Raw genomic sequence first — 12,232 nt, 5'->3', positions numbered from 1 at the left:
TTCAGAAGATTTGAGAAGAAGTTTCCAATTTTCAGGTTCAGGGCTAGACTGAAAAAATACATTTGAAACATACATGTAATTAATAATATGATGGTTAAACCCATATAAGCTAATAATCTGTTTGCTGAATTTTGAAAGTAGAGGTTTAAAAATACTGATGAAATTAAAAACAAACAAAATCTGTCTACCCTGTCGTATATAAAATATTTAATTGTGTCTTTGTTTTCAATCTGCAGTAAAGAACAGTAGTGGCCTAGGAAAGGCAAATGTGACTAGACTTTATCAGGTTCCCAGCTTCCCTGCATTTGTTGTGTATTGTAACTCTTCTGTGGTTCTGATTTTTTTGTTGTTGTTGTTCAGTCCTGATGCTTATCCACAAAAAGGGAAGGAGTCTGGTTGTACAGAATGAGATTACTTTTCTCACTTGTTTAAGGAAATTAAACTGTTGGTATGCTTTCAATACAGTCATGTTATCTAGTAAATATACAGTAACTGTTACAGGAAGAAGCTGTTTAAAAAAATATATATTATTTAATCTATTTTCACAGCTTTTTTTTTTTTTTTTTACTTACTAGTATATTCATATAAGAGAACAGAAAAGAGGCTTTTCCAGTGTTGATGAAGTTATTGTAAATCCCCCAAAGAAAGCCCCTCCTTTTACCGCTAGTTTGCGGTACTCCCCCTCTTACTTTGGGATAAAGAGCTTTTGATGTGTGGTTACTTTAAATGTCCTGCCTTTAAAAGCTGTTACTTCCTTTAGTTTCTTGAGGCCAACTTTTGCATAATGTGCCTAATACATATATTAGAGAAAACAGGAATAAAAAGGATAGAATCCAGTACTTATGGAGGGGCATACCTGTTTTCACATTGCAGAACAGTGCAGGAAGTTGATAGGAGAAAATACTAAACCCAATTATGGCTGTCAAGTTACAATTCAGTCTGAACAAGAAAAGCTGTTGATGAAACAATATCGTCGTGAAGAAAAACGAAATGCCAGAAAAGAAAAACAAGCTGGGGAAGATGGAGAAGGTTCAGGTGAAGGACTAATGTGCTTTGATCCCAAAGAGCTGCGAATGCAAAGGTAATAAATGCCAAAAGTTGAAAAATGCTTGTGTTGTAATTGCTACTTCAACATATCATAAACGTTTATTTTCTTTTAGTTTGCTTTGGAAATTAGATGATACTGACTTCAGGTCACGTTTTATTACAAGTGTGGATTATTTTTTTTTTTAATATGAAAACCTAATTTTCAGGGAAAGAAAGCAGTGATCTGCTTAATGAGAATCTTCTTGGTCTCATCTATGTGGGCTGGAGATGCAGATTAGAGAAGTAGGCTATCTTTCTTAGTTCCTGTGTGCAGACTACTTGCTTAAGATTTATGAAGTCTGTACTAAATCTAGCAGAACTATCTTTCTTTTTTTTTCCACTACAGATTAACGGGTGCTATTTTCCATGTTGTCAACTAAAGGTAGTGGGAGGAATAAGGGAGGGAGAGAATAAGGAGCAAATAAGGTGTTGCATTTCGTATTGAGAAGAATATAGTGGGACTGGTATTTAACTGTGAATGCTTGTTGCTGTATTGTGTAAAAAGAGGCAAAATTCCATTAGAAAAGCCTTGCACTGGTTGGATTGATTTTTATCTGTTGTTTGCAATAAGGACTTAGTTTAACTGATGCCAGTGAATAACACAGTAAAATTCTTTTGTTAATCATTTTATAAACTTTTATTTTCCTTACATTTCTCCAACTTTTTCTCTGACTTTAATACTATGTCCACTTTTTGTGATGGCTGCTTACAATTGGCAGAATTATTGCAGCTATTTTTCTGCTTATAGGGAACTAGCGCTTTTGAATGCTCGAAGTATGCCTGTCCTAGGTAGACAGAGAGAGATGGACTTTGAAAGAATTCATTATCCACATGTTTACGATTCCCGAGCTGAAGCTATGAAAACATCAGCATTCATCGGGGGTGCAAAGGTACGTCTTCAGCAATACAACTATTCCAGTGAGTAATGTGCAGCAGATTTCCTTTTGTTCCCTTGGAGATTCTCCTACTAATCGGAGTCCTGTGCATGAAGCGGTGTTTCTTTACAGAGGGTTTTAAATGCTCACATATTTTGTTTTAATTTTGTCCCTAGAAGAAACAATCTCACTCTCAACTAATGTATTTGTTTTTATTTCTAGGGTCAGTTAGGTCATTAAAATACTATTTTTCTCCTTCTATCTTTTGGAAAACATTGAATTAGACTTTAACAAAATGAATGCTTTATGAAATTCTAGACTTAATGGCTTTTGAAATTTAATAAAGGGGAGTTATCTGTTTTTTTTTGTCTTTTTGAAACCGTTTTCTGAGTAGTAAAACTGATTATTTTCCATTTAGGGGGTTCTGTGCTATCTGTAAAATGAATCAGGGAGAATTGTTTTTATTTGGGATTCATTTTTATGAAGGAAAGTGATGAAAAATTGCTTCAAGTGGGCTATAAAGTAATGAAACTTTCTGTTTTCATATTTTCAATTAATTTTCCTGTAATACCATTTTAGGTGTTCTTACCAGAGGCAGTTCAGAGAGAAAACAACAAAATGTATGAAGAGGTGAAGATCCCCCATAGTGAACCAATGCCTATTGGTATTGAAGAAAAAATTGTGTACATTAAAGACTTAGATGAGGTGAGTAAACCATTTCAGAGATATTAAATTAGTTTTTACTTTGCTGTTACAAAAATTTCAGTGAATAATACGTACAAATGTGATTTGTGATGTGCAAATAGAGCCAGTTAATTTCTTTACTTCTAATTTGTTGGGGGATGTTATTTTAGTGATATAATTCTGTTCATGATGACTCTGATCAAAGAAATTCCTCCTCTAAATTACTACTTTGTGAACTGCAGTTTTTAGTTCCTGTGGCATTACGTATTCAGCTACATATGGTTGAGCTGTGAGCTGGAACACTATAATGTTCCCTTTTTAAAAAAAAAAAAAAAAAAAAAAAAAAAAGGAAAAATAAATGAGGAGATAATCATAGAATCACCTAGGTTGGAAAAGGCCTCCAACCATTCCCCTACCACCAGTATTACCCCCCTAAACCATATCCCTAAGTACCACATCCAACCTTTTGGTAAACACCCCCACCCCCCAGGGACGGTGACTCCACCACCTCCCTAGTCAACCCGTTCCAATGCCCGACCACATTTTCTGAGAAGAAATGTCTCCTAATTTCCAACCTGAACCTCTCCTGGTGCAGCTTGAGGCCATTCCCTCTTGTCCTATTGCTAGTGAGAGGAAGCTGACTCCCGGCTCCCCACAACTTCCTTTCAGTTAATTGTAGACAGAGCAATAAGGCCTCCTCTTCTCCAGACTGAAGAATTCCACTTCCCTCAGTTGCTCCTCACAGTGCTTGTGTTCCAGGCCCTTCACCAGCTTTGCAGTCATTCTCCAGCAATGTTCCAGGGCCTTGATGTCTTTCTCGTAATGAAGGGCCCAAAACTGAACACAGTACTTGAGGTACAGCCTCACCAGAGCTGAGTACAGAGGGATGATCACCTCCCTAGTCCTGCTGGTTGCACTATTCCTGATACAAGCCAGGATGCCATTGGCCTTCTTGGCTACCTGGGCGCACTGCTGGCTCATGTTCAGGTGAGCATCCATTAGCACCCCTAGATCCTTTTCCTCTGCACAGCTTTCCAGCCACTCTGCCCCAAGCCTGTTGTGCTGCATGCACAACGGTTGTTGTGACCAAAGTGCAGGACCTGGCGCTTAGCCATGTTGAACCTCATCCCGTTGGCCTCTGCCCATTGATCCATCCTGTCCAGATCCCTCTGCAGGACCTTCTTAGCCCCCGGCAGATTGATGCTACCCCCTAACTTGGTGTCATCTGCATACTTACTGAGTGTGTACTCAGTTCCCTCATCCAAACCATCAATAAAGTTGTTAAAGATACTACAGCCATTCTGTGCTTTTTATGGAGGAGTGAACCTTGGGTTCTGTATCTTGACTTCTGAAGATTGGCTGGTGATGGCACAGCACTGTTATGCCGTCCTTGGGACTGCATGATAGTGGTGCAAGGTATTGAGTTATGGTGCCATATACTGCATATGGTGCAAAAGCTGGAATGGTGCTCTGGAATAGCAGAAGGTGGTAAATTATTATTAGTAAAACTTTGATGATAGAAAATGAAGAGCAGTGAGGAAAAAATGCAAGTGAAACAAAGATTAACATTTTAAAGTTTATTGATTTTAAAATGATGAAAAAGCTGAAGCAAGGGAAGAAGAAACTAGCATTAAGTCTGCAGTTAGTATTCACAGTCAAGAACTTGAAGTACCCTATCACATCTACCTGTTTGCTCCTTGCTGTATTTGTCAAACCTGTTGATGAATGGTAGATTTGCTATTGATTTCAAGGGGAACATAAAGAGCAAGTCATATGCGTGTGTGAAGAAGGCTTTATGTTTCTTAGCTCTTAAACCACATACAACATGGAAAAATGTTCCACTTTTTTTTCCCTGTGGAAAAACAGAATATGAGAATATAAATTTAATATGGTCACCCAGAGAACTTTTTTGGGGTTTTTAGTAAAGTTTGTCTTACATAAAGATTTAACTCTTAAAACAGAAGACAGTATAATTTTAGAACCTGAATCTATTCTTTTGTGCTTGGGTGACAGTACCTACTGTCATGTTTATGAAGTGACTGACAGCTTAACTAGATAGAAAAGTTGAGCCACTGCAGCTGTAAAATGTGACATTTTATATGACAACTTGAAGCATGACAGCTTTTTGCAATGAAATGTCTTTTCCCCTAAGCACAGAGCTAAATATTACCTATTAATCTGTAGTTTTGCCAGAAATACCAATGTTTCAGGAGACAGCTACTCCTCAGAAAAATGTAGTTCGGATAGAAAAATTTCAGACAGAGATGGTTTACAGATATTTACATTTAAAGTGTTTAAAATAAAGGTAGAATGTATCAATTATACAAATTTCATAAATATTTCATCTCTTTTGTAGCCTATGTATCATCAAGAGGTATGCTTTTCAGTTTTAAAGTGACATTTTGAAAATGAAGCAATCTTTAAATCTTTACTCTTCCATATGCTTCCTATTTACAGGAAACAAGGTGTCAACAGCAATGACAGTCTTTAATGTATGAATACTTGTGTATTTAATCGGCCCCCCCCAACCCCTACTTTTCAGATTCCTGTTTCTTTGAGTGGGACTCTTAGATTTGAATCTTACTGAACAGCACCTTTTTCTTAACTAGGTAAAGCAATTGAAATTTCCAATGTGTGCATTGTTTAAGATACCTTGGTTAAGGCAAAAGTTATTTTCTGTATGTCTGTTTTAGATCTTTCATCTCTTAAAATCTTGGTGCTTAAAATTTTTGCCGATAAACTCAAGCCAATTTAGAGGGCAAAAAGTTTTCCTGTCAATATAGTTTATTCTTTTTGGTGAAATAGTGTTAATCAAAAGCAGCAAAATAAACTTGTTTAGCGTTCTCTATGTAGTATATATAAGAGCTTGTAAGATAACTATCATTTCTCTGTATTGGTATGTTTGCAAGATTATATAAAGTAAAAACAGATGGGCAGGAAAATTGGTGACAGTACATGTAACTGTAAATAGTTTGTAGTGGTATCTAAAGGCATCATGAGGAAGCTGGGAGTTTTGCTGTTACTATTATGAGATGCCATTATTACTACATTTTTTATGAAAGCCATTGAGATGGTCTGAACATACAGATTAAGGTATTCATTCTGTGATCAAAGTGTTTAACGAGTCAATGTACATGCCACCCATAATAATAAAGTTCTCCAGGGGAGGGAGAAAAAAGCATAGAACAGCTAAACCAGCTATTGTGTCTGTTACAAGCATATTTATCACAAAGCTGTCCAGGTACTTGTTGATGTATAGAGAAATCTTGATGTATTCAAAAATTATAAATATTTTCCTTCCTTTGAGGCTTTTCTTTCTGTTTTCGTCTGTTCTCTGTTTCAACGGTCCGATTTCTGTTGCATTTTTTTGTGAGTTTCTTGCCTTGCCATTTGACTGTTCTGGCTACATCCAAGCTGATGCTCCAGATGATTCTTTCCTTTTGCCTTGGGTACCAAGATGTTTTCGTCCAGGTATTAAAAATAAAAATAAAAAAAGAAAATAATAATAATAATAATAAATTGTTTCTAAGATGTTTCCTCTTTTAAAATTATCTTTTTAAGTCCAGAAAATAGATCACTTTAAAACTGTTACTTGAAAAGTAGAACTGTTTGACTTTCAGGCTTAAGCTCTGAGGTTATTTTCCACAGAGGCAGAGCTCAAGAGGGAGCAGATTGGGATTCAATGTAGCGTGTTTGGGAGTCCTTGCAGAGCTCCTAAAGCTGTGTGGTTTCAACCTGGTGGGAAGAGGCCAGCTGTTATATACTGCTGACAACCTCCCTGGAGACACTTTCTCTACAAGATAATGGTAGACGATTACCAATAGTAATCTTCATTTGCTGTATGCTTTCTTCTGTAAGGTCTAGCTTTCTTTTCCTCATTTTGACAAGCTATGATATGGTGACAACAGTAAAAATGGTTTTACACTATAGAAGACCATAGAACCATGGAATATTCCAAGTTGGAAGGGACCACACAGATTGAGTCCAACTCCTGGCTCCACACAGGATCCAAAAAAATCAAACCATATTTCTGAGAGCCTTGTCCATATGCTTCTTGAACTCCAGCAAGCAAAAAGGATTGTATACTGCTGTTCTAGTGAAAAAAAGTATTAGGCAATTTCTTTGCTGAGCTTCCTCCTTTTCATTTAAATGTGTGCCACCTTTGAAACCTTAGAGACACTTGTATGACATACTAGGAATTGTTTCAAGCACAGAATAGTACAAATTTTGTACCGTAAGAGAGTTCCTTGTGCCGCTTTCTGGACTCTTCTTGACTTGTTAACTCCTTTGCCCAAGTGTGTAGAGGGCCAATAGCATACTGACTGGTGTCAGAAATAGTGTAGCCAACAGGACTAGGGAAGTGATTGTCCCTCTGTACTCAGCTCTAGTGAGGCTGCACCTCAAGTACTGTGTTCAGTTTCAGGCCCCCCACTACAAGAAAGACATCGAGGTGCTGGAGCATGTCTAGAGAAGGGCAACAAAGCTGATGAAGGGCTTGGAACAAAAGTCCTATGAGAAGCAGCTTGAGAAAATGGGATTACTTAGACTAGAGAAAAGGAGGCTCAGGGGGAGACCTTATCACTCTGTAGAACTGTCTCAAAGGAGGTTGTAGCGGAGTGGGGATCACTGTCTTTTCCCAAGTAACAAGTGATAGGACAAGTGGAAATGGCCTCAAGTTGTTCAGGGGAGGTTTAAGTTGGATATTAGGAAAAAATTCTTCACTTGAAAGGATTGCAAAACATTGGCTGCCCAGGGAAGTGGCTGAGTCACCATCCCTGGAGTTATTCAGAAGATGTGTAGATGTAGTGCTTAAGGAACATTGTTCAGTAGTAGACTTGGAAGTGCTGGTTTTAACAGTTGGACTTGGTGATCTTAGAGGTGTTTTCAAATCTGAATAATTCTCTGATTTAGTTTGGAAAAGATCACCAAGTAAGATTATCATAAGATCACCAAGTCCAATACAGGTCCAACAACGTCAAATAGTTATACCTAACACAGTCCAGGTTATATGCTCTTGACATTATAAAGAATCCTACTTTTTGATTTGAAAATTTCCAGTGGTATCTCCATTCATTCAAGGTTAAAAACCTGCACTGCATCTATTTTCCCAAAGGACTGGAAAGAACTAAACCCGACTCTGAAGTGTGACCAATAAAAAAAGTACATGAGAAGGAAAGTGGCAATAAAAAATAAAATTTAGTACTTAATGATGTCTATTATGTATGTTGGCAAGCGTCGATCTGGAAACATACCTACAGAAGCTTCACTGTGCGGCAGAGTGCATGCATCTCAAGAAGTTAATATGTTCATACAGTGTAGTAGTGTAAAATTCAAGTGGGTAGCAGAGGTGGCAGTTGGTGGTGTAGAGGCTAAGGAGAGGGGGAAAAAATCAACATTCAACTTAATATTCAGATTACCTGGCACATGAAAATTCTGTTACTTGGTTACTCTGTCATCTCTGTCTTTAAGGGACAAAAAAAATCCTCAGAGAGTCCTTGAGGTGTAGACATAACATAATGCTGGTAATTAAGCTAAATTATCAGAAAGTTTAATTTACCTTTAAGTTTCCTTTCAATAAGGAGAACGTAAGAATTAATCTAAGAAAGAGCTAGATCTTTGAAAAATATTTCACTTTCAGCTGAATATTTATGCAAGAATTTTTATCTTACAGGCTTTTGTCTCAAAGGAGCTTTGTTTCTTTTTAGTCTGTATGTTTGCATTTGCACAAGAGTACTTTTAAGTATGATATATATTTCTCTTCAGTTATGTGATTTTGGTTACATAGTCAGCAGTTTGGGTGCAGTCTTTGACAATGCACCATGCACATTGCAAAATGCTCTGTTAAGTTTAATCTTCACAGTTCTTAAGGTTAGGACTGAGTTCATAATGAGGAGTTCATTTATGTTTTGAACTTCTCGCCAAAAGCTAAGCCTCTGGATCATGTAAGCTGAAGTAACATTTTAAATGTTTTAAGTATTATTTGCATTTTTGTTACGTCCTTAGGTTGGCATAAACGTAGGCTAAGAAGATGAGAAATGTATTCCTCTAAATAACAATTCTAACAAATCTATTTTAATGAAATTGAAGACTTTTTTAAATTACCTTTTTTGGTACAAATATAAGGCAAAATGGCGAAACTGAACCAACACCAAAGGGAGAAACCATGACTTGAACTAGCACAGGCCTTAACAGGAAGCTCTTATTTTGGCAGTGTAATCAGGATGTATCTTCAGCTGCACCCTAGAATGAAGAAATAACATATTTGTATCAATACAGTATATTTAGGTTTGGCAAATTATTATCTGAAACTATATGGCGAGAACAGAGATGCTAAGATGAAACTTATGATTGAAACCGGCAAAAATTCAAATTCTTGCAGCTACTATTCCTACTTAATTCCTTTATGTACTGCAAATATGAGATCTAGTGGCCAACCTTTCACAATTTAGCAGCCATAAAGTATAAGGTATCATCTGTCATAAACTGCTGGCAATAGGAACAGTTTTGATACGCCTACTTTTCTACACTATTAGAAATATTATTATATTTCTAATTGTTATATATTTTTATTATATTATATTATATTTTCTGTGCTGCTTCACCTCCTGCCACAGTCTAACAACTCCATACGTGTCATTTTTTTTTTTCCTACCCGTGTTGAGTGGGGAGCAGCAACTAGTGCTTTGCACGGAGAATGCCGCACTGCTGCTCAGGAGCATCTCCGGTGTCGTCAATGGCAGTGGGGCACCCCACGTCCTGCTGGAAGAGTCATGCAAGGGAAGGAAGTGTTCTTGCTTACTGCAAGGCAGTAAATTCCAACCCCAACTCAATTTGTAGATAACTATTATTCTTGGCATTTACTGGTATTTGGAGAGTTGTGTTTTCATCATAGTATGACTCCACGTGGCTTGTAAGTAAGTTGGTCACACCAGTTAAATCTGAGGAATTACAGTACTATTACTTACAAAAAGGGCATGTTAGCTGGGTTGTTTCAATAACAAGAACTTAAAAAAATTGACTAAGTGTAAGTATAGATTTATTAGCTTTGGGTGCTTGACATGCAGCTTGACCATTACTGAAATATATTTTCCTACTTACTATAAAGGTGTTCTCATGCCAGCCTTTTTGCCAAATAAATGTACCTCTAAAGTCATAAACTCAGGTCAGGCAGAGTTCCTCTTAAACCTGTTTTCACAATCTTGTATCTAACAAATTGCTGTTGGTGAAAAATTACTTCAGGGTATTACCTAAAGTGGGTATTCAGTGTAGGATTTATTTCTTTGTTTCATGCTATAGCCATTTCCTTTTACTAACACTACTTAATGGTCTAAATAAGGTTTTTTTTTTTGTTTTTTGTTTTTTTTTTTTCCTCTGCATTCTGTGAAGGAATTATTACAAAATCAATATTCCCTTTTTCTGTAATGTTTTCTTGCTTTTTGAGTTATTCAAGCAAGCCTATTGAATAAAAGTACAGAAGTTCTTTGCATAAATTATATTTTTCAAAATTACGTTTTTCACATCCAGAATGTTTGACCATTTATTCCAAAGTTGATATTAGAGTCTATTTCATTTCCATATTTTTCAAATAGCAATTGACAATTGGACTGTTTATTTAAAAAAAAAATAAAAAAAAATTCTAGTTTTATTGATATTTTGTTATTTATCCAATGAAAGTATACTTTAAAATTGCTCTGAAGAAAGCTTACAAGTTCCATAATTATTAGTCCCAACTTAAGAAAAAAAAATGTAGGTCTTGCTACAATGTTTTAAAGAGCTGGTAATGTATATTAGGAGTTATTATCTGTCTTCACCTTTCATGAATGAGGGTTCCAAGAAGGTTAAATTCGCAATAAAAGGTTAACAAGAAATAACAGGTTAACAAGAATATTGTAGTTAAGATTTACATTAATCTTAAAGCCTTCTAGCTTCATTTTATTCATCATATGATTTAATGAGTATTTTAGAATGCTCATTAGAATTCATACTTTGGAATTCCAATGTCAGTATTTACAATTTCTTTGTCAAATTGTATGAATATCTAACTTTGAGTTATCTGAGGCTTTTATGCGTTGTTCTGTTTATATTGTCTGAGAAAGTATGATTTCTGTGCCTGAAAGCACACAAAAAGACATGCTTCATGCTGAACCAGCAGTCTGTGGTCTGTATTCTGTAAAATTATCATCTTTTGCATCAGGAAAGTCCTGTTTCATACTAGAAGTAGTTTATTACTTCATCACCAAAGTAATCACAGAATCACAGAATTTCTAGGTTGGAAGAGACCTCAAGATCATAGAGTCCAACCTCTGACCTAACACTAACAGTCCACACTAAACAATATCCCTAAGCTCTACATCTAAACGTCTTTTAAAGACTTCCAGGGATGGTGACTCCACCAGTTCCCTGGGCAGCCTGTTCCAATGTCTAACAACCCTTTCGGTAAAGAAGTTCTTCCTAACATCCAACCTAAAGTTGACGTAATACCATCGTCCATCACGATCTGTTGCTATGTCATGCAACCTGTAAAGTGGAATTCTGGTCTCAAAAATTGTTTGTAATCCAAGTTGGAGAAAGGCAGAACAGGGCTCTGTTGCATTGTGACTTCTGACTTCTCAACAGTGTCAAGTGCCTGGCCACTAATTCATGACTGGAAGACGCTCACTATACTTGAATTCAGCTCATAGAATGTAATTGTTTTTAAAACATGCTTCACTTTTAGCTTTCCTGATTTTAGATATCACTATAGGATTTCCTGAATGCTAATAGTTCTTCTTCTTTCAGCAATAGAAAACATCTGCCCATCATGACAAATATTTGAAAAAATATTTTCAAAAATATTCTCATGTTATAGATATAGACTTTAATATTATAAATGATACCATAGTATTTTTCTGGATTAGTAAAATTTTTTCTGTTAGTTTAAAAGGTCTTTTTCTAATAGGATGCTCTTTTTTTGGTCAACAGAATCAATGATTTTATTGCCTTCCAGATCATTCATCTGATTTATTTTAAGTAACGCATTTTAAACAAAACTTATCTAAATATTTAAAAAAAAAAAAGATTGAAGTAGACCTGAGATGGTATTTGATACAGTGATAGCAAGGCTTTGAATGCTGTAGTACAACTTTGAAATAATTATGGAATGAAATGTGATTTTCTTAATTTATTGATTTAACATGACATGTGTACAGTTCCAGCAAGGCACAGTTCTTGGGAGCAAAGCCTGGAAGGATGAGTGATTACAAAGAGTTGCCAACAGCCATGAGTTAGAGAAGTTGAAAACTAACATTATAATGAAAGTTCAGGAAAGAAGTAGATATATAATCAAATACAAATAGGTAATTGATAAATATTTTACAGATGGAAGATTTTGTCTGATAATCTGATACTGCCATAATAAACACGGTTCTACCTATATTTGTCTCCTGAAATGAGGATATTCTTGCATCTCTGAAATCTGTATCACAATATATAAAGTAGGTTTCCTAAAACATCAGAATAATAGTTTAATGCTATTAATGCTTATGCTGAAAGGAGAGAGAAAAGAATGAATTATCTCAAAAGATGTTGGCTGATGATAAAGATTTTCT

The 12,232-nt window shown here is 35.9% G+C and overlaps 1 protein-coding gene across 1 annotated transcript in view; it reads left to right on the top strand.

Annotated features, from left to right (window-relative positions):
* ASCC3 (activating signal cointegrator 1 complex subunit 3) overlaps nucleotides 1-12,232 on the top strand; it is a 281,915-nt gene that overhangs the window by 49,780 nt on the left and 219,903 nt on the right. The window contains exons 6-8 of the mRNA XM_082756805.1: nucleotides 874-1,081; nucleotides 1,835-1,976; nucleotides 2,541-2,666. Coding sequence (XP_082612931.1) covers nucleotides 874-1,081; nucleotides 1,835-1,976; nucleotides 2,541-2,666 — 476 coding nt within the window. The remainder of the gene's footprint in view (nucleotides 1-873; nucleotides 1,082-1,834; nucleotides 1,977-2,540; nucleotides 2,667-12,232) is intronic.

The sequence above is a fragment of the Aythya marila genome (assembly GCF_965140915.1).
Source record: "Aythya marila genome assembly, chromosome: 3".
NCBI classification, from domain to species: domain Eukaryota; kingdom Metazoa; phylum Chordata; class Aves; order Anseriformes; family Anatidae; genus Aythya; species Aythya marila.
The sequence above is the reverse complement of the archived record's forward strand: the minus strand, read 5'-3'. Positions and strand labels throughout refer to the sequence as shown.